Below are 22,331 nucleotides of genomic sequence, written 5' to 3' on the forward strand. Positions count from 1 at the left end.
TGAATAAAGATTGAATTTTACAAAAAAAAGCTCAGAACTTTTTTGTACACCTAATATACATATACATATATATATATATATATATAATTATATATATATATATATGAAATAGAAATAATTAATATTTATATTTAATAATATAGTTTTATAATTAAAAATTTTCTCATTTTATCTTAATTACTTTTTAAAAACGTGTCTATTTCTTATTGAAATAATTTTTTATTCAGGTTCTAAATTGCCATCAAACTTTTTATATTATTTTCAAATACTATGTAGAAAAATCTGTATAAATTCTTTCATTTTATTAAAAAATATACGTATAATATATTTGCATATACAATATATACAATATAATAGTGATAGTAAGTAATCTAGAAGAATTATATGCTTATTCAATGCGGAATGTGAGTGATTTGAAAAATAATAAAGACGTTTTGATCTTCGAACTAAATCCTTTTGTGCAAAAGTTCAGTAAAGGGATCGAAAGGTGCATTCACTCTTCTAAAAATTGGACGAGTTCCAAGTGGATAAGTAACGCGCATTGTCAGACATATGAAGACACGCGACATTTATATATAATATATTGCGGAATAAATTTAAATATTTTGAGAAATTGAAAAACGTTTGATAGCGGCTCGAAAAGTAACGTCACTGCACGATGGAAATTTGTTTCGGATGTCAAAGCGCTCGCATCCGTCAAATTCAGCGTGTTATTACCTTTTGTTACAAAATAAAATACAAGATAGGTATATGTAGTTTTTAGAACATTCTAATTTTAGGGTTCTTTCAATTTGAGAATCTCGGTGCTACTGGTTATTTCACGAAGCAAACTTTGGAAGCAATCAGAGCAATTGTTGAAAGCGAACTAACGGCGCGACGATTCGTACAATGAAAATTCTGAAAAGCTTCCAGGCAATATATCGATTTTCGAGAGGTTTAAATGTCTGCGACAAGAAACTGGACCAAAGAGAAGGAGAGGGAGAGGAGAGAGGGAGAGAGGGAGGGAGAGAGAGAGAGAGGGAGAGGGAGGGGATCTGAGGGCTGACCAGAAAGTATGCTGGAAAACTTGCATAGGTATCATCGACCCATTTGAATATGTAACAATATGTATTACATATCTATTGTGTACAATACGTTTGGATCGCATGCATTCGCACGCAGGTTGCAACGAAAACATTGGTAAACGAAACATGTATGCGCGTTCCGGTTACCACCGCATAAATTTATCCGAGCTTCCTATGTTTTATGCAGATATTTTATGATAACTCTGGCATATATGCTCTCTACATCTGCTCCTCTTTTCTTCTATTTTTCTTACCTCGAACGTATTTCATATCTAGACTGATTATATCTCACGATTAATGAACGTAAAATATTATCTTTTCGATGAAAAGAATGTTAATTCTAATTTTCTATTAATTCTAATTTTCTTTTTGAAAATAAGAAAAATATGCGCAGCCCATTCATGAACACAGATAAGATAGAATTTCGATAGATTATTCCAGTTGCTAATTTAATTTAATTCTAGATCGGCTTCTCTTAAATGCGTTTATTTATATACTCCCTACACGTGGAAGAATAGACATAAAAATATGCTCATATATTTGAAAGAAAAGGAAAAAAAAAGTTATAAATGTTATTGAAAATAATAGAATAGAGATAATGACACTTTTAACTGTTTAACTTTTATATCCTTAGAGATATAATACAGAGAAAAGTATTTTTGATATTTGTGACTATAATTACATGTAATGATTATTAATGTTAGTAATATACTATATGCATAGTTTTACAAAATTGGTACCGAAAATAATTATAAATTACATTTATTATTATTGTAAAAATGGTTGAAATTATTATAATTTAATTAACTATAAATTTTAATTATAATTTGCAATTATAGCAATTGCAAACATATTTTATTTTAGTTGTCCCAAAAATAACTATAAATTATAATTAAAGAATAGTTGTTACAACCATTTTTGTATTAATAATAACTATAATTTAACAAGAATAAAGACATTTATGTGTACCCGGTGAACAGCTGGTTTTGGCTTTGATTGGCTTATATATATATATATATATATATATATATATATATATAATATATATAATATATAATATATATATATATATTTCTATTATAATTTAACTATAATTTATAGTCATTTTGGGATACCTACGCATAAAATAGATATTGGCTCAAAAAAAGATTATAAATTATAGTTAAATTATAATAATTGCAACAATGTTCTGATAATAACAATTATAATTTATAATTATTTTCGATGCTATCTATGTATAATTGTTAATAGATGTCATATTTATTTATTAGTAACATTATAGAAGTAATAATTTTTAATGTTTAACAAATTAAACTGAATTAATATATGGTATACTATATATGTACATACATATTTATACCATATTTATAATTATGCGCACCGAATTAATTTTCCGGACTTATAAATGCAAATTAAATTACTGTAATAATATCACGAATTAAATTAAATTGACAAGCAATTTTTAATAATTTGATGCTTAATCAGGCATCATATTAGAAAGATGTAAATTTGCTGAAAAATTGTAAAATAAATTTATTGCAAAAAATATTACTTCGGTCTGGAGTCGAACTCGGATCTCTTGTATTCCGTATGGGCATCCTAGGCTTTTAAACTACTGACACCTTAGTAATATTTTTTGCAACAATCAGTATATGTATGGTAAATATAATCATAAATATCAAAAACTTTTCTTTCAATGAAAAGAATTAAATTCAAAATTATTTAACGTAAACTAAAGCATTTTCAATTTTGTTATTGACCCCACGCAAAACACGGTGGATGCGCATTAAATTTTTTTTAGTGCGCTGAAGTTTTGGAATGCTTCCAGAAATTAGCGTTTTCGAGTGCAGTGGGTTTTAACTTAACCCGGGTTGGTCGATGACGTCACATGCTTTACTTTGATTTCTGATTGGACGAGATCATGTGCGATACTTTCGGACAAACATGGATTAACCGAACTGGGTCTGATTTAAATTCAATCCACTGTACTCGAAAACGCTATAATTCAATTTTTGACCAGTCGAAGATAATACAAAAAACCATTCATATGCTAAAACGTCATGCCAGGGATCAAGATGTTCGCGGGTCCTATGGAATTGTCCTAGCTACGTCGCATTGAAGACGTATGCAAGCTCAATACCTGAATTGCATTCTTCTTCTTCTTAATAAGTCCTCTATTTAGTTTTCCGATCACTATCACTCACTATCACAGTATCATGTGATAAAGAACTATGCCCAGTTTGGGCTGAATAGCATTGAGACCTAGCTAGGATTGTAGAGCATAAAAAAAGGATTAAAAAGTTCCATATGTAATAAAAACGAATGTGGTTTATAAATCAAAACTTATGAAAAGAAGAGCATAAAAACTATCGCACAAGATATTGTTTGTGATATTTAATTACGTTAATAAAACATTAGACGTTTCAGCCACAATCTGGCCATCTTCAGTAAATTCACAATATTCTTAAAACGCAGAATTACATATATCTGACATTAAATTCAACCGTCGTGTAATATAACTATATATGTTCTTTCATCATGAAGGTGATCGTACAACAATGTTGCAGCGCCAATTGTCATATTGCGAATTATGTAGAACAAGAATTTTCAGATTCTGTTTTACAGCAAAAAAATGATGAATCTCAAAGACATCCTTTACACAGATGGAAATTTGTCGTGAATGTCATCTTCCATCTATGTAAAGGATGTACTTGAGATTATTAATGTAATGATAATTAAATATTACAAACAATAGTGCGGTGGTTTTTATGCTCTTCTTTTTATAAGTTTCATATGCACAACTTTGTAAAACCTTTTTTGGACCCCAAATGAATAGTTATATATATAAGTGATATATATTAATCGATGAAGAGGGAAGAGAGAGACACTCAAAGTATGAAACAAAAAGTTTTAATTGATTTGAGGGGCTGCGGTTTAGTATTTTTAACTATAACATTTCCATCTTTCGTTTCAATACGTTTTCTTTTATAATGGCACTAACAGGCATGACATATATATTTAAATGTATTGAGTGGGGCTCTTGTGGAACTATTAGGCTCTTGTTCCAAGAAATCTAACACTTCCCCAACCAACAAATGTTTACGCGATCTTTTAAATATTTTCCACATTCCCACAGTGGATGCCATCACGACCAGTAGCTGCTTAGGGCTGATCTCAAATGCTGGTACCAAATGCTGTTTATCCCGATTGGTATTTTCGCCGCTTGTCCAGTTTCCCTCTCCCTCCCCCCCCCCCAGGGCGAACTTAGAGGCATCGCCGTCATTACAAGAAAATTCGAATTTCTGTGACATGACGGCATGAATCGCGAAAGAACAAATTAATGAACTGTATCAAATACATTTTAGATATTACTTCAATATTTTTGGTACAATCCGTTACCGTCGACACCGCGGGGAGATGTCCTGGACGCAGAGAAATTGGATAAAACTAGTGGTACATGGTCATAACAGCAACTTTGGATACTTCTAGCAGGAAGTTTCATATAAAGTTTCCTATAAAGTTGAGCTTACGGAATTTTTTATTCTCTTTTAATATCTTAAAATTTTAGGCATTTCTCAAAGTTGTTCATCCGAGGCTCAAATTCCCCTATAAAACTGGGCATAGTCCTTTGTGTATATCTTCTTCGGGGAATAGAGAAGACGCCAATATAAAGAAATTTATTTGTTAATACCTTTAATCTTAATTTTAATTATATTATTTTGATATTTAAAAGTAACATGAATTGGTATACAAATATAGAGCGGGAATTCTTGAAACATAGCGGACCAATCAACACGCAACTTTCTTTTCATATCGTAACTCTTATTAGAAGATCTCTATCTCACGAGTTGCAACCATGGTGAAAGGATTACATGGTCTGTACAGTTCGGCCATAGTGTGCAGTTCGGCCAAATCACGCCTACTTTTATTCCGCGTCAATAGGGTTCAAGGTCTACCAACTGTGAAACGCGAAACATGGGACAGTTTTCAGTCCCATGTCTGTTCTTATTTTAAAATCGTCTTAAATTATGTCTTAAGATGCTAATATAGTCCTCGGATTGATTTATATCTTAAGATTGTACTTAAGACAGTCTTAAATGTAAGAATCTATGAATATCAATCTGTTTCTCATCTCATGTGAAGTTGATACTGAATCTTTCTTTGCACAAGAAAATTCCTGACAAAAAAAACAGTAGCATCTTTGCATTAGAATGTTCCTTGTTTAGGAATTGAATTCCTACTCCTCAATGGTTTGCTCTAATATGTATAACAGAGCTCACTGCAAGTTGCAACCAAACGACGTTGGCTTTCCCGCGACACAATGTTCATATCGACGAGAGGTATAAATCATATAGGTATAAATCATATAATGCTGTCTGTCGTAAGTGTATGTGTATACCTGTGTATATGTATACTATTCGTACATGTACGTAAGTGCAAGTGCATATGTTTCACAAGTAACTTCGTTGAGCCACGTGAGCTTTTTCTCGGCAAAACGTTATGTGCCATCGGCGTTTCCTTTTTTCTCTCGCTTCTTAGCTCCCTTCTCCGCTTTCCTCCCTCTCTCTTTTTGAAGCTAACTCTCTCTCGCTCTCGAAGATAACTCTCAAAGAAGTATTGCTAGCAAATATGCGTGCTCGTTATATTACCTTTCTTAAAAATGATGATTTCATTTTATCTGCGCAACGCAGAATTTAAAAGATGACGAAATAGAAAAAGAATAATACGGAAAAAAGGATTTATCGACTTATTTGTTTTTTTTTCTATTTCTTTGTATTGCAACGTTAAAGGATTAAACAAAGAATTGTTCGTGTAACGTTTCTCATTTAAAACTTGCAAGAAATACCATTGCTCGCATCTCGTCATCGCTTTTTTAAAAAAACGATCTATCTACAAATAATATAGAAAGAAAGTTTTATCTTATTATTAAGTAAATTATATTGCTCGTTTGTTACAACAACTTGAAAATTGTTGTGTAGTTTTTTATATACACTACGCAAAAAATTAAAGAATTATCTAGTCCGGCCTCAAAAATAGGTAAATATTCAAAAGAGTGTAATTTCGTTAAAAATAATAAGATTTTTAAAAAAGCATTTTAAAGCTTTAAATATCTACTTTCAAGATCGGTAATTGATATTTTGATCTGATTAATTTTTACGTTATTATACGAAGAGAAGCAAAAATGATCTCTTTTACTTTAATATTGAATAACTTGTTGAAAATAAAATCGTACAATGTTCAATGAAAAAACAAATTGAAGGTAAAGATTCACTCTTTCGACTGCTATAAATCGCATTTGTGTGAATTTTTAGTTTACGCCATAGAACCTTGTAAAATTTGTACAAAATTTTCAGATTTGACAGGTACTCATTTCTGTTCGTATAGTTATGTAAAAAATCAATCAGATTAAAAGATCAATTACCGATCTTGAAAGTAGATATTTCAAGCTTTAAAATACTTTGTTAAAAATCTCGTTATGATCAATTTTGACGAAGTCTCTTACACTCTTTTACACTCTTTTGAATATTTATCTATTTTTGAGAACGACCTAAGTGATTCTTTAATTTTTTTGCGTAGTTACAAAAAAGAATATATAAAAAAAGAAAGAATATAGGAGAAGGTCATCTATATATCATCATACCATTTTGTTTTTGACAATATTTCTTAAACAAAAGTTAAAAATAAAATTTTAAAAATAACATAAACACAAACTAGAAAATATCTTCTATCAGATGATATAGCAGTTTTATAATATTGTTTGAAATATTACAATAATTAACTTTTTTGTACAATAAGCAAATACGAGTAGGAGCATCTGCAAAAATAGGGTCTAAAAAATTGAGTAATTAGTAATACCACATATTTCTATTCTTCCTTTTCCTCAAGAATTATCAGTACAAAATAATTAACAAATTAATATATATATATATATAAGAATATATATGAGAATATATATGAGAATTTTAAAATTTCAATACATTTCATTTCAATACAAAATATTTTTATTGCTCTATACGCATATTTGAAGTTATATGTCTTAGATAAGATTTATGCTGTATTACAATTTTATATTTAAAACCGCACACACACACACGCACACACAAATAAGAAAGAGAAAAATATAAATGAAACAGTCTTAGGAAACTATAAACATAAAATAATCCATAATTATCAATATATTCATTATTATTTAAACTATGCAAGTTGAAAAAAAAACGGGTAATTATTCAAATTAAGGGACACTCCGTCGATGATCTTGACCTTGACATATGTTGTCAAGGTCATGGCCCTGAATGGCCTCCGACAGGTTTTAGATGACGCTCGTCCTTCGTTAAAAAGTTATTAACAAAAATAGTTTTAAAAATAATGTTTTATTTCTACTACTTTTTCATCCGAAGCGACTCTCACCTCTCTCGTGCAAAAAGGCGCATGACTCTCACCTTCAACTTTCACCCCCAACTCTCACCCTCCCTACAATACAGCAAACATATTTTAAAGCAGGGAATATTCGTGTTATATAATTGTATTATATACCCATGAGTAAACAGATTATGTTTTTATTAATATTAATACTATTAATAAAGTGCAGTGATTAGTTTTAAAAAAAAGGAGATATCATGCTTTTATTTTTTTATAATCAGTTACTATATCAAAATTTCATTTTTAAAATTATAGAATTACAATAATAATAAATTATAGAATATACAATATATTCATTTTTATAATATTATGATTAAATATAATATATGATAAAAATTTTATGATTTCAAATATTAAAATTTATTTTTTGAAAAACCTTTTTGAATTATACTTAATGTAGCAAACGAGAGTTACATGTTAAGGATGTCCAATATATATTTCAAAATAATAAAAAGATTATGCAAAAATTATAAATAATTATTCTAATCACATTTAAAAATAATATAACAAAATTTTTTTTTGTGACGGTTTATTATATGGATTATAAATTAATTCAATTTTATAATACATTTTTATATGTAAATACAAGAAATTGAGATTTTTGTTATTTATTTTATAATACATTTTTATATGTATTTACTGTAAAAATATCTTATTCAGTAAAAACGGAATGTTATGAGCACTTTCTTCTGTGTATATAGCTTTTTTAAAGTATATGTATATTGTTAGAAATGTTTCCTTAATATGTAAATAAAGCTCGTGATTACGAACGAAATTAAAAATATTGAATGATTTAATTGAAAATTAAGTTACAGTATAAATATAAGGAATGTGTATAAATTAAATTTCATAAATTTTCATGAAAAATACATTAAATTTCATGTATATGTACACAAATATACTTTTCAATTATAAATACATTAAAATATTTAATGTAATGTCATGAAATTTAGTTCAAATTGTGTAACTTAAAAGTATATTAAATTTCAAATTTTTAATAATGTATTAATATATGTGTGTTACATGCTATCGGATATCTTTAAATGTTTTGTATATAATATCTAATAACAGCAAATTGTTCTAAATTACTTGCAAATTATTTGCGTTCAAGACAATATTTTTACGGATAAATATGTGATCTTCTATTTATTTATGTTCGCCAATGTTTTCCATCTATCAGTGTCTCAATTTCTCCTTCAAACGTAGTAAGAAAGCTCTTCACGCAGATACAACATCTTCTTTCTTTCTCTCTTAACTTTGGCTTTGCCATGGAAAGAAGAGCAATGCAGTTGCCTTTCACTTAGGCCAGCTGAAGATTTCGGAGGAACGGAGTGGTTGGAAAAGAAAGGGGTGAAAAGAGGCGATTATTTGGCGATTAAATTGTTCTGTTCGATGTTGGTGTCTAATGTGACATGGAGCAGCTTTCAAAGAACTTCAATAGGAAGAGTATGGTTGGATAAGTTCAGCGATAGAAAAGATATTTCGCGGAGAAAGAGACGATAAGAGATATACACCTCGCATATGTTTTGACGTGACCTATCTGTGTGCAATTTACACGTAATTCGTACGAACAGTAGAAAGCGAGGCAGTTCACAGTCTGTCTCCATTTTATATCGCGAGCAAAAGCCGTTATCGCATTCTCTTTCATATCGATGGAAGAGGATTTGCTATCGCCGTTTGCAACGACGGCAAATGGCGATGGCATGGCAATGTTCCACTCGGGCGATTCACAATTCTTCGATTTTGAAAAAATCTGATTTCGTTGCGCGGATGGCGTAGTAGTACAAATGAAAGTGCTGTTTCATTTACGTTTGTCCACAATCATCTGCGCGCTTAAAAAAGAGCAAATGCTTTCATTTTCTTTTCGCGCATAAAAGTAAGAGCTACGATTCACGCTTCTTTGCCGATTTTGAGTTGGTGTTTCTGCTGAAAGTATTTTGAACAGACATTAGAGATGTTTTTGCAGAGTTAATAGTTTTTTATCGGACACTAATATGTATTCTATAGTGCTTGGATACCGATATATTTTTTACAATATTATATTAAAAGCATGATTTAGTTTTGAGAATTTTTTTTTCTAAAAAATTGATTTAAACAACATATCACATAAACGTCTAATAACTGTTATACAATCCACATTTAATTCTCTGGCAAGTTCTGGATATTGATTAACTTATCGGGTAACTTTTTTCGTAGGCGGAAAAGTGAAAATTTTGGGTATATGTATACATATTAATTATAATATTTGGGTATATGTATACATATTAACATTCATAAAAATTTTTATTTTTCACGTTTCCGCTTTAAAGAAAAAGTTACATGATACCCTGAAATGAATTGTGCTGGATTTTCAATAATGCTTGTAAAACAATAAATTTGCATTTTCCAGCTTCGTTAACATTGAAATCACTTTTGAATCGTTTGAACCAATATTCACATATCTTAATCGATGGAACAACATTACCATAAGTTTCTGATAGAAACTTATGGCATAAGATTCTATAAAAATTCTAAAGGTGTATTCAGGAAGACACTATATTAACGCTATTTGTGCCATTCTATCCTTGTCTAATAAACAACGAAGATAGAATAATAGAAGTAGAGCTACCCAGTGAGAAATGATAATGAAATCGACATCGAAATTATCAAATCGATTTCAATGTCATTTTTCACTAGGTAATAGCGTCTCCCCAAAAGAACCATATGATCTTCAGTCCATATGACTTTCAGTCGTTGTTTTCTTCTGATTAAAAAACAAAAACAACGCATGTTGAAAATACTCTTTACGAAGTCCCATTTTTTAAATAGTATAAATACGATGTTTATTGTATTTATTATTAGTAAATCACTTCTTCTTCTTCAAAATTAATGGCACTCACCGCAAAAATGACGGTAAATTCGGCCAGAATCGTAAATAAATCGTGAAAATTAGTGAATGGGACGAAATAATGATGTAATCAAGACAAATAATGTATTGCAATGCACAGTCGAAGCCGGAAACGCTTTTCAAAAAATGGGTGAGATGATGCAATACCCAAAGCGAGGCGAGACGCACGTCCGTCCCGCTCGAGTGATCTCACAAGACTTTAGTAAATCACTAAATATCATGGAATAATATTAAAGCATTAAGAAATAACTGTGATTGGAATGTTTTTAACAATACTGACTTTAATGCCATCTTTTACAAAACCATCAAAACTAAATCACACTCTTAATACTTTATGAAGATATTGCACAGATTTTGCATCAAATTGACCATTATAGGACGCAGAGTTGTAGTGGCGCTGAAATATCCGGTAAAAAATTTTTCATGCATGAATATGTATAAATATGTATAAATACATAAACGTGCATAAATATTCATAAACATATATAATTATATATGAAATATGTCCATATATATTCATATATTTTTTTTTCTTTTGTAAAATTACTTCTTAGTGTAATAGAAATAATAATAGTAATATGAAAACATTAAAAATAATTAAAAAAGTAATTTTCGCACTATTTGTTTTAGAAAAAATCAAGTTTGAAGAAATATAAAAAAATTACTTACATATAAAATTATGCATAATTATGTATGAGCAATTTTTTTTAAATTTTTCCAAACTTGTTTTTTCTATAACAAACAATGCGAAAATCATCCCTTTAATTATTTTTTATGTCCCTTTAATTATTTTTTATATCCCTTTAATTATTTTTTATTTTCATATTGCTATTATTATTTCTATTACACTAAAAAGTAATTTTACAAAAGAAAGAAGGATGTATGAACATGTATGGATATATTTCATATATAATTATACACGGTTATGAATATTTATGTGTGTTTATGTATGTTTATACATATTTATACGTATTCATGCATAAAAGATTTTTTTATCGGGTAATGTTGTATTTTGAGATAAAAAAACGACATGAATAATAATAAATCTTATTCAAGGAAAAGTGGTAAGATTTAAATAATAGACCGCTCTCCATTTTTTAAAGATTAAAGAATTATATTATTAACTGATTATAAAACCTACTTTGTTTTGTTCTGAACAAATGTACAAAATTATTTAATGTTAGAAGTATGATTTAGTTTTGAAGGTTTTGCAAGAGATGGCACTAACGTCAATGTCGGAGACATTCCAATCGCAGCTATTATTTCTTAATGCTTTAATATTATTCCATGATATTTAGTCATTTATACTAACAATAGATGTAGTAAACATCGTGTTTATACTATTTAAAAAATAGAGCTTCTTAAAGAGCATTTTCGACATGCATTGTTTTTATTTTTTAATTAGAGGAAAACGGTGACTGAAGGTCATAGAATTCTGACAGAAACTTATGGTAATGTTACTCCATTAGTTAATTAATTATGTTACTCCATCATGTGAATATTGGTTCAGATGATTAAAAAGTGGTAATTTTAATGTTAATGACAAAGCTCGCTCGGGAGCTTTGTCATTAACATTAACTTGGCTGTACAACTAAGAAAGCTGGAAAATGCAGATTTGTAAGCATTATTGGACGAAAATCCACTATAATTTGCTTTAAAACTTGCCAGAAAATTAAATGTTGATCGTGCAACAGTTATTGAACATTTACATGATGTGAGAAAAGTTCACAAAGAAGAAAAATGGGTTCCACATCAGTTATCGGAAAATGCTATTGCGAACTGATCGAACATTTTGCATTTCATTGATCGTCATACAAAAAAAAAGAGTTTTTTGTATCGAATTGTTACTGAAAAATGAATCTATTTTGATAATCCCAAACGAAAAAAATCATGGATTGATCCAGGCCAATCAGCAACATTCACTTCGAGGCACAATATTCATTTCAGTTCAAAAGTATTGCAAATTGAAGCAAGTATTAAACCAAAAACGATCTCCAATTGAGAATAAACGACGCAAAGTAATCCTTCTTCACGACAATGCTCGACCTCATGGTGTATTATCAGTGAAGCAAACGTTATGAGAGCTGGAATGGGAAGCATCTTACCGCACACCGCGTATTCTGCAGACATTGGCTGCATTCAGCAGAACACAACGGTTTTGCAACCGTTTTATGATTGTCTACTGAGATAGGATTATTCTAGATCTAAAAGTATAATTCAATCAGCGAAGAAAACTTCCAACAGTAGCAAAATAAATGTTCTGTTGAATGCAATCATTGCTCCATTTGAGATTTGATTTTTTTTTTCACTTGTTTCAATTAATGCAACATGCTCTAGGAGCACTTGTGCAAAACTATAATTTAATTAACAATTAAAAATTACAATTACAATATAATTCTTAATTTTCAATTAATACTTATTAACGCGTTACTTATATTTTGTAATTATTAATTGTTGAAAACAATTAAATGAAGTAATTGCGAAAAGTAATTGTAAACAGATTACAATTATTTAATTGTTAATTGTTAATTGTTAATTAATTAACTGTAATTGTAATTAGAAATATTAGAATAAGAGCAAACATATGTATTAGGGGTACAAATAAGTTCGTGCGGTTTTGAAAGAGATGGCGTAACTACTGTTTTATTCCACTGTTTCGTATTTCTAAGTATGCGTTGGATAGCTGTCATTAGTAGGTATTAAGTTCAGTATGTGTCACTTGTTCGAATTGTAAACAACAATATTTTTACTTCGTCAAATATGTCGAACTTTGTACCAAATAAAGTGTTTTTGCGGGGAGTTTTACTGCATTACTTCAATATGAAGAAAAGTGCTGCCGAAAGTCATCGTATTTTAGTGGAAGTTTATGGTGACCATGCTCTATCTGAGCGAACGTGTCAGAAGTGGTTTGCACGGTTAAGAGTGGTGACTTTGACTTGGAAGACCAAGAGCGTGCCGGATGTCCAAGAAAGTTTGAAGACGTAGAATTAGAGGCATTACTCGATGAAGATCCATGTCAAACGCAAGAAGAGCTTGCATTATCATTGGAAGTGACTCTGATTACATTGTAACCGGTTTTTCACAATAAAGCCCCAAATTTCGAGAAAAAACCGCACGAACTTATTTGTACCCCTAATATATACCTAGACGGATTAAAGGAGGCCTAATTTTCTGAATTTTTTATGGAGAAATGGATAGAGATAGAGAAGTCCAGTTCCATTGTAAAGATTATACTTTCCTCTATTTATCATTAAAATTTTTTTAAAAAATAATATAAAATGAGGTCACTATTCAAATTTTCGTACATCATGTTTTACAAAACGGGGTTTGATAACCATTGCTGCTCGCATAAGACTTGTCTGAAAGCAATATGGTACAAGTTTTATAAAATTGAAACAAATCTTGTGCTTGATAGAGCTGTTTTTTTAAATATTGCGTTTAAATAAAATAGCAGTTGGTCAAAGTTAACATAATAATTTTTCACAAAAAATTTTGCTCGTTTTTGGCTATGAAAAAAAGCATTGTAGGAAAAAATTCTACGTTAAGAACTAGTTTTCAATAGAAAAAGTGTAAAATTGTAAATCAATTGACGAGCCGTCTTCAAGATACAGTGGTCACGCGGTTATTATTACCGCAATAAAAAATTCATAATGTCATTACCAATCGTTATTATAACAAGCTAACAATTAACAAAGTAACGGCGTTATTTGCCAAACTGTAAATAATTATAATAATGAGTAATTGTGATTCCACTATAACTACTACATAATTCTTGGATTATCTTTATTAAATTATTAAATCAATTACATTTGAATTGTGTGATCTACGTCTAATTCTATATTCAACTTATAATTTCGCCTAACATAATTGTGAAAGTAATCGTATGCAATCACAATTATAATTGTAACTAAATTAAATATAATATAATAATTGCGACTCAACAATTACTTTAATTTTTTAATTATTTTAATTATTTTAATTATTTTTTAAAATTATTTTAGTTGCAATTGCAGCGTTATTGTAACTATATTGTAATTGTAATTAATTACATTCATGAATCAATTATGTCCAATTAAAGAATAAACACTTTCATAATTTTAAAGATGTTGAAAATTGGATCAATTCCAAAGAAGAATCTTTTTATTGTCGGAATCTATCATTTGCCAGAAAGATGAGAAAAAGTTATATAAAACGAAGAAAAATATTTTGATCAAGGTATTCGTTCATTATTTTGTTTAAATAAATCAATCATTTTGAGAAAAAAACCCTCAAAAGTAAATCACACGTATTAATATATTACTAATATAATTTAATCATTTGATATGTATTGTTACTAGTTTTAACATATGATATAATGCCATTTACTCTAAACATTATATAAGAAAATAAAAATACGTAGCACGAAATGTATGTAAAAGTCACAGAACTCTGTTTCAATTTATTTGGACTGTAAAGGAATGTAAAGTGCTCTAAGTGAAACTTTCAGTACATGTCAGTAAGACAGTAAAATGTATTAATTTTAACGATGCATTCTCTCTATGATGTGTAAAGCGGAAACAAATTGCTTTAATCAAAAATGAAAAATTTATCGCATTTCGTGCCACGTAAACGAGTTGTTTGTTCAAAATTAAACACAAACCAGATTATTTGCGAGTTGATCCATAATTCACACTTGAATAACACACTTAAATCCGATTCCATTCGAATTCAATTCGTACGTTAATCTGTGATTTTTAGCAACTCATTAAATATAAAAAATTCCAAAATGTAATCTTATTACGGACTCTTAGTATTAAAAAAACAATAATATTTGACAGGACGAGAATACAGTATGGTAATTGGTACGCAAAATAATTAAGCAAAACTTTGTTATTACTCCTTTAATCCATACATCCAAATATATATATAGAAGGTTTCGACTCTTTTTGGAATTCTCCTCAACTAATACATAAAACTCCCCTGATTGTCAGTTATAAGTGATCTTCAATTTCACACAGATTTGATTAAGATATTCTTTGATTGTTGAAGTGAGTCATTTTTTCTCTTTAACTAATTGAGTAGTTAGTCATTCAATCATTGATAATTTAACTTTTAACAGATTTTTACAACATCAAATTTGTGATTTTGATGATGATTCATATCTGACAATCAGGAGTTTTATTAATTTATGTATTAATTGATGAGGATTCCAAAGAGAGTCAAGAAAACGTTCTATAGATTTTGAGATATATGTGGATTAAAGGAGTAATAAGAAAGGTTTACTTGATTATTTTGTGTACCAATTACTACGCTGTAGGATAAGGTCATCTATTATGAGATAAGTTCCTAATATTAGAGATAGAGGTGTCTGCTAAACTAATAAGAGCATGTGTTTGGTTCTATCATGAATTTTTTACTCTTAGGATGAAATCTGTTTAATAGAAAATTCATTATTAAATCATGCGTATAGTCGTTGCAAAAAAAAAGATTTGAAATTAGATATTGTCAAATTTTAGTGAGGTTAGTCATTAAATCTTGAACAATAAATAAAATAAAAAATGTGTAATTAAGAGCCTTAATACATGGTAATTGCATTATTATATACTTCAAATTGTATCTCTTACATAACTATAAAAACTGAATGTTTCGGTTCAATTCGAGCCATCCTCAGCATGAATATTGGATTGTTATCAAGAATTGCTATTATTTGAGAAGATGGCTGATGAAGATGGCTTGAATTGAGCCGAAACGTTCAATTTTTATAGTTATGTAAGAGATACAACTTGAAATATATGTTTATATGATATTTTCGCGCCAATTACCGCGTATTAAGGCTTTTAATTACTCATTTTTTATTTTATTTATTATGTTTAATATCTCAAAATCTCAACTTTAATTATTCGCTTCTTTAAATCTTGCTTTATTATATAAAAATAAATATTGGATAATAAAGTCTGCATGAAGTGATAGAGTAAGACCGATATATTGATCGATATATTGATAGGAAAACATGTGATATAATGATTTGTTTAACTGTAAAGATTAGATTTGGTGATCGTGAAACTGCAAGATGTAGAAGTTGTAATATGAGATACTCACGATATTCATAGCTAATATGAGAGTATCTAAACAATTCAATATCCATATTATCGAACGATATATTAAGAATGACGATTCTATTATTGTTAAGATTTCTCTCTCTCTCTCTCTCACACCACACACACACCACACATACACACACACCACACACACACACACACACACACACACGCACACACACACACACGCACACACACACACACCACACACACACACCACACCACACACACACACACACCACACACACACACCACACCACACACACACACACACCACACACGCACGCACGCACGCACGCACGCACGCACTCACGCACGCACGCACGCACGCACACACGCACGCACGCATGCACGCATCGACAAATTATATAATCAGTAAGATTAAAAACAAGACCATTTATGTTAAATACATTACTTTAAATACGAAGCGTCACTGCGGTCTGAATATAAGATGTTGAACTATTATATATATTCATATAAATGAATTAATTTCAGAAATGATAATTGCGTGCCGATATGGTTGTCGGACTTTCAGATTATTTGCGTTGAAAGTTCGACAATTATATCGGCACGCAATTATCATTTCTGAAATTAATTCATTTATATGAATATATTATAGTTCAATATCTTAACATTCAGACCGTAGTAGTGCTTCATTTTGAAGTAAATTATATAATTATTATATATAACATTTAAATTTTTTGTTCCTATTTTTATGTATTATAATATAGCAAAAGCGTGTATAAAAAGCTTATCTTTATTTTTTTCCTTAGTTTCCTATTATCAGGTAACACATCACATAAGGAAACATTTGTATTTCACATATTAGGAACCCTTTTTTTGAATAATCAAAATCGGCACTTTTGATAAAAAATTTCACATGCAACAAAGTACAGCTATTATCGATTGCTAACTTTTGACGATTAAACTTAAATATATTTCCCATAAATTTAACGTGGAGGTAGAAATTGAAGTTACAAATTAAATAAATTACAACTTTAAAAAAGGTATCTCATAATAGGCGACTTTACTCTGCTCTCATTCGTCCTGTCAAACATCGTTTTTTATAAAAAATTATGTCAGATATAGAAAGTAAAAGATATAGTAGTAGATATAGAAGTAGATATAGAAGTAGATATAGAAGTAAAAGATTATATATTGTTATAATTACCGATTGTTTTGTTGAAAAACGGATTTAAATTGATGTACAATTAATTAAAAAAAATGTTTTGGTCTATATGTAATTTCTCGATAAGAGCTTTAGAAGCGACTTAAACTTGTTATATAGAATAGAAATAAATAATCAAGTTTCTTCTTGATGATTAATGAACTGAAGAAAAATAAAGTTTATTAGAATGTTAGATGAAATTTATTTTACTTGAAAGGGAAAGAAAACAGATCACTTGTTCGTGCGACATTTAACTGAATCGAAAGTATTAAGTCTAGTATATTTGTACAGATTAATTTTAAAAATTCTGCTGCTTTTATTTATGAAGATCTTTGCGAGCGTCATTCTCGCCGGAGACAACTTTATCTATCTAGTCAGTTCATCGTCCACGTGCAATTACAGTGGTTGTACACGCGAGGCTTTTCGAGAAAATCGCATTCTCTCTGTAGAGAAACGGAGAAATGCGAAATCGTGATTGCGGAAAGAGGAGGATTGCGTTCTTGTATAATTCGCGTTGACCTATCCGTCGCCACAAGCGCGCATCGTGTAAATCGCGCGCAGTTGTTAATTTGCTTTACCCTTAAACGCCATAATACGTTGTAACTTGTCGAAAAGGGCAACGGATGGAAACAGAGTTTTACAATTAGAGGCTTCCTTGCTGCGCGCATTTGTGCTCCAACGTGTAATAATACCGTAATCTGGATTTGCATTTGCAGATAAATTAACGCGCACTTTGAGTAACGCGCACACGAAGTTATTTGAGAAACCTTTAATCTGCTAATTGTGAAATCTTTAGATACATCGGTAATGTTATCGTATAGATTCGAACTAACTTTGCAACTGCTGTATTAAAGATTTCATCATTATTAGTTAAAGCTATTTGCGTACTATTACCTCTCTTTTTTAGAAATGAATAAAGAATTAGATTGAAATTGAAATAAATCTGTTAACGGAATCAAGCATTAATTATGTATATAATTATAAAAAATTCTCTTCCTAGTTTAGGCTATCCAAAAATTAAAGAAGATACTTATTATGATCTTAAGATCGTTTGCAAGAGAATAATTAGAGAAATCGATATCATAAGATCAATTTCTAAGAGTCTTACATTAAATTTAACATTTACGACTTTGATTTAGGTAATTAATCAGACAAGATTTAAAAATAAAATTTTTCCAAATGTGCAAGTTATCTGAATCGGTCATTTCATACGTAACAACCTAGTAACATTTATGTGAAGAATAAAGGGAGCGTGCAAATCGCACACAACCATTAACCCTGTTTCCATCTGGGCAGTACGTTTTACAGTACAAAACTTGCAGTTGAGATAGCAAGCTCTATATGTGTGCAAGTATATACGGTTAGATGTGTGCGCTTGTGTGTTTGCAACCGGACCCTACGAGTGCACCTAAATCCGCGATTGTGGCGAGAAGGCTTAACGTTTTCGCTCTTAAATGATACGAGCGAGGCGCCCGTGCCGTGTCTTCGTCTATATTCCGGCGCATTTTACTCTCGCGTAGAATCGTGCATGCACTCTCACCTCGCTCCATTTATCGGTTTCCCACATCGGACAGGACACGGTATTGCAGGTCTCTTGAATGTGTGGCTTGTGCGTGCTGCTACACTTGTGATCGGGTAGCTGTAACAATTTAATATTACTATAACTATTAGAATTCTATAGGGAAGTACCTCGTTACTTGTGTAACGAAGTTACAATTAGACTTACATTTTTTCAGTAACTTAACTTACAATTAGTTAAATTTTTTATGATTATTAACTAATTTATGGTAGTTACTTTATAGTTACTTTATATTAACTTAATATTTTAAACTTATTCATCAAAATATGTATATGGGTTAAAATAAAAAGCTCAGTGAACAATCAGTGACTATTTCTTGTAATTAGAATTCCTTTATCTCTGATAATTATTATACTCTGTAAATGTCTATTATTAATTAAGAATTAAGCTCTGTAGAAGTTTTTTGACACAATGAACGCGTTTTCCATAATTTTGATTTCAAGTGTATACATATATGTACATATTAATTGCAATGCAAAAAATTACCACAAATTTATAGAAAAGTAACTGAAAATAACGACGTGTTACTTTTTAAGTAATTATAATTATAACATGTTACTTTTCACTCTTTTTAGAATCAGTATGTACTTGTAACGGTGAGAATTTGTCTAGAATTTGTAATGGTGTAAATACAATTATTTTTTGAAAGAAAAAACTGTAATTAGCTACTTTTAAAAAGTAACTTCCTCTTTCTCTTTCAATTTTTAAATTTAATAATATCATTAAAATATTAATATGAGGAAATTATACAAGTGCATGTGACATATTAAGAATTGAAAAATTTCATTATGAATATTAGACAACAAGTGTCAACGTGTGTTTGAACAGCAGAATGTCGACAATTACACAAGAAAAACCATATTTATGATTATAATTGCATGGTAAAACAATTTAGGAACTTTATTTTTATAATTATTCTTATTATAATGTTACAATAATAATAATAATAATCTTTATAATTTTACAAAAAATATAGTTGCATAAAAAATTATAAATTATGATAATATTGCATTTTATCTTCAGTGCAGAATTATTCGACACTGAAGATAAAATGCAATATTGTTTTCACAAGGTAATAAACATAATAATTAAATCGTGTATCGGCAGAAATTTATCTTCGAAAATAATCATCAAAACATTTAATACCAACGTTTAAAAAAAACTGTGATAAAAATATTTTGTTAATGAAAAATCAGTCGTAAATATGATATATAAATTCTCGAAAGATGTCTAAAGCTATAGGCTGCGCAAGATACCGTGCATATGTGAAATATGAACGTACACTGTCTTATATACGTGTGCGAGAGAGCTAGCTGTCGGATGAGGGAGGTTTTACGATGAGCGACGGCGTGTACTTATGGAGCAGCTCCTCGAGTTTAAACGAACCGAACTGGGTTAGGGATCGTGGGATCTTCCAAGACCGTCACGGAAAGCGGGACGCGGCTGCGTATGTAAATGCGACTCGCAGACAAGTACGAAAGTATGGCATAAAATTTCCCGAGATGAGAGGAATGGTTAACGTTCCGTCCGCGCGGAAGTGCGACGGAATTACGGTCGTGTCTAACGTCAGTGGCGAAATGTGAAAAATGTGGCGTTTTATCGTGTGCACGCGTAACGCTGATTCCGTCGCGCTTGGCAGATTTATTCTAGAAAGATTTATTTGTCTTTACATCGTAAAAAGCGTCGTTGCGTTGACATCCCTCTGAGGGGCAGACGCAAACACACAACCGGGTTTTCAAAATCGTGTTAATCGTCGGCATGATTGTATTGATTTCTCACATCATTAGGCAAATTAAAACAATTTAATTACAATATCTCAAACTAGAATGTTTCACACAAATGTAAATATAGTTTATGCATGAGAAACTTTTTATTCTTTCTCTCGTTGAAAAGTTCTTTAATTAGAGAAGAAATGAATAAAAAATAATAATAAAGTATTCATTAAATACGTATAAAATAATAAAGAATAACAATGAGATTGTAAATAACAATGTGTCAAGTGTAAGATAACTGCCAACAATATCGACAGCCAAGACTATTTGTACGAAATGAAATATCAAAATCGAAGCGTTAACAAACAATGTTTGTTTCAGATAAGTGATTCTCAAACTCCACCGAGATCGTCACAGAGTCAAGGAGAAAACTTGATTAAACAAAAACTTTATTATTGAAGAGCCTTTCTTCCGGATTTACCTTCGTGGTTTCGTTTCCGTTCTCCTCGGTACAGAAGACGGATCTTGTTCGTGAACCGCCGCCGCAGCTTGCGCTACACGCACTCCAGTCTCCGTTCATCCACCTGGAAAAATAAAGAAAGAAAGTTTCCTCAAGATGGTATCATAAAAAACCGAGATTAAGTTTTTGTAGAGTTATTCACAGCCGCGTAATATAGTGAAGTCGCATGTGCTAATGAAATCTGATTAACATTCCGTTTTCGTTGGTGGCAAAAATGTGACCAGCAAGTCTTTGTATTATTTAAAATCGGTGTAAAAAATGTACGTGCCATCAACATCTGCGATGTAAAGTTTATGATACGGGCATGGCAACATACTGTTTAGAACGCGTACTGTTTAAAATGCAGCAGGCATTTCCATCGATATGCTTCTCGTTCTTTTATATCGGTGAACACATTTATTTTTTACGATCGATTTTCGTAGAACAGGAAGTTGTCGGGTTCCGAAACATGAAATAGAACCTGGCATGCGGATTGCCTAAATCTTGCACTGTTGTTGTCACTGCTCTCGAACAATGCAGAATGGTTCATAATTTATCACAATGTTTGCATTAGTTATAAATGCTAAACATGAATGACAACGCAGAGGAATTTTAAAATTTAAAGTTTACTTATAAGCAATGTAAATTGTTATAAATCGGATAACACGTACAGAAAAATTAAATAACTAAATTTTAATTGTTAATAATAAAATACAAAGAAAATACATGATACTAATACAAAATACATCACCAAAATAAATTATTTATGCTGTATGTGAGAGAGAGAGAGAGAGAGAGAGAGAGAGAGAGAGAGAGAGAGACCTGTAAGCTCTTAAATGTTAAAAAATAGTTACAAGTTAATGATAAAAAGTAGCTTCATTGTAATACACAATATTGATTTTCTATATCACAGATTTAAAATTAT

At 30.2% G+C, this 22,331-nt stretch overlaps 1 protein-coding gene across 3 annotated transcripts in view; it reads right to left on the reverse strand.

The window, feature by feature from the left end:
* nolo (ADAMTS-like no long nerve cord) overlaps window positions 1–22,331 on the reverse strand; it is a 529,289-nt gene that overhangs the window by 69,281 nt on the left and 437,677 nt on the right. For all 3 annotated transcript variants that reach the window (XR_015545180.1, XM_087406490.1, XM_011068727.2), the window contains exons 8-9: window positions 21,389–21,491; window positions 19,157–19,255 (exon numbers count right to left, since the gene is read on the reverse strand). Coding sequence is in view for 2 of the 3 variants with exons in the window: in XM_087406490.1 (XP_087262616.1) it covers window positions 19,157–19,255; window positions 21,389–21,491 (202 nt within the window). In the remaining variant the exon portion in view is untranslated. The remainder of the gene's footprint in view (window positions 1–19,156; window positions 19,256–21,388; window positions 21,492–22,331) is intronic.

This window comes from Acromyrmex echinatior, chromosome 5 (assembly GCF_024713525.1).
Source record: "Acromyrmex echinatior isolate Ae372 chromosome 5, ASM2471352v2, whole genome shotgun sequence".
Taxonomy (NCBI): Eukaryota; Metazoa; Arthropoda; class Insecta; order Hymenoptera; family Formicidae; genus Acromyrmex; species Acromyrmex echinatior.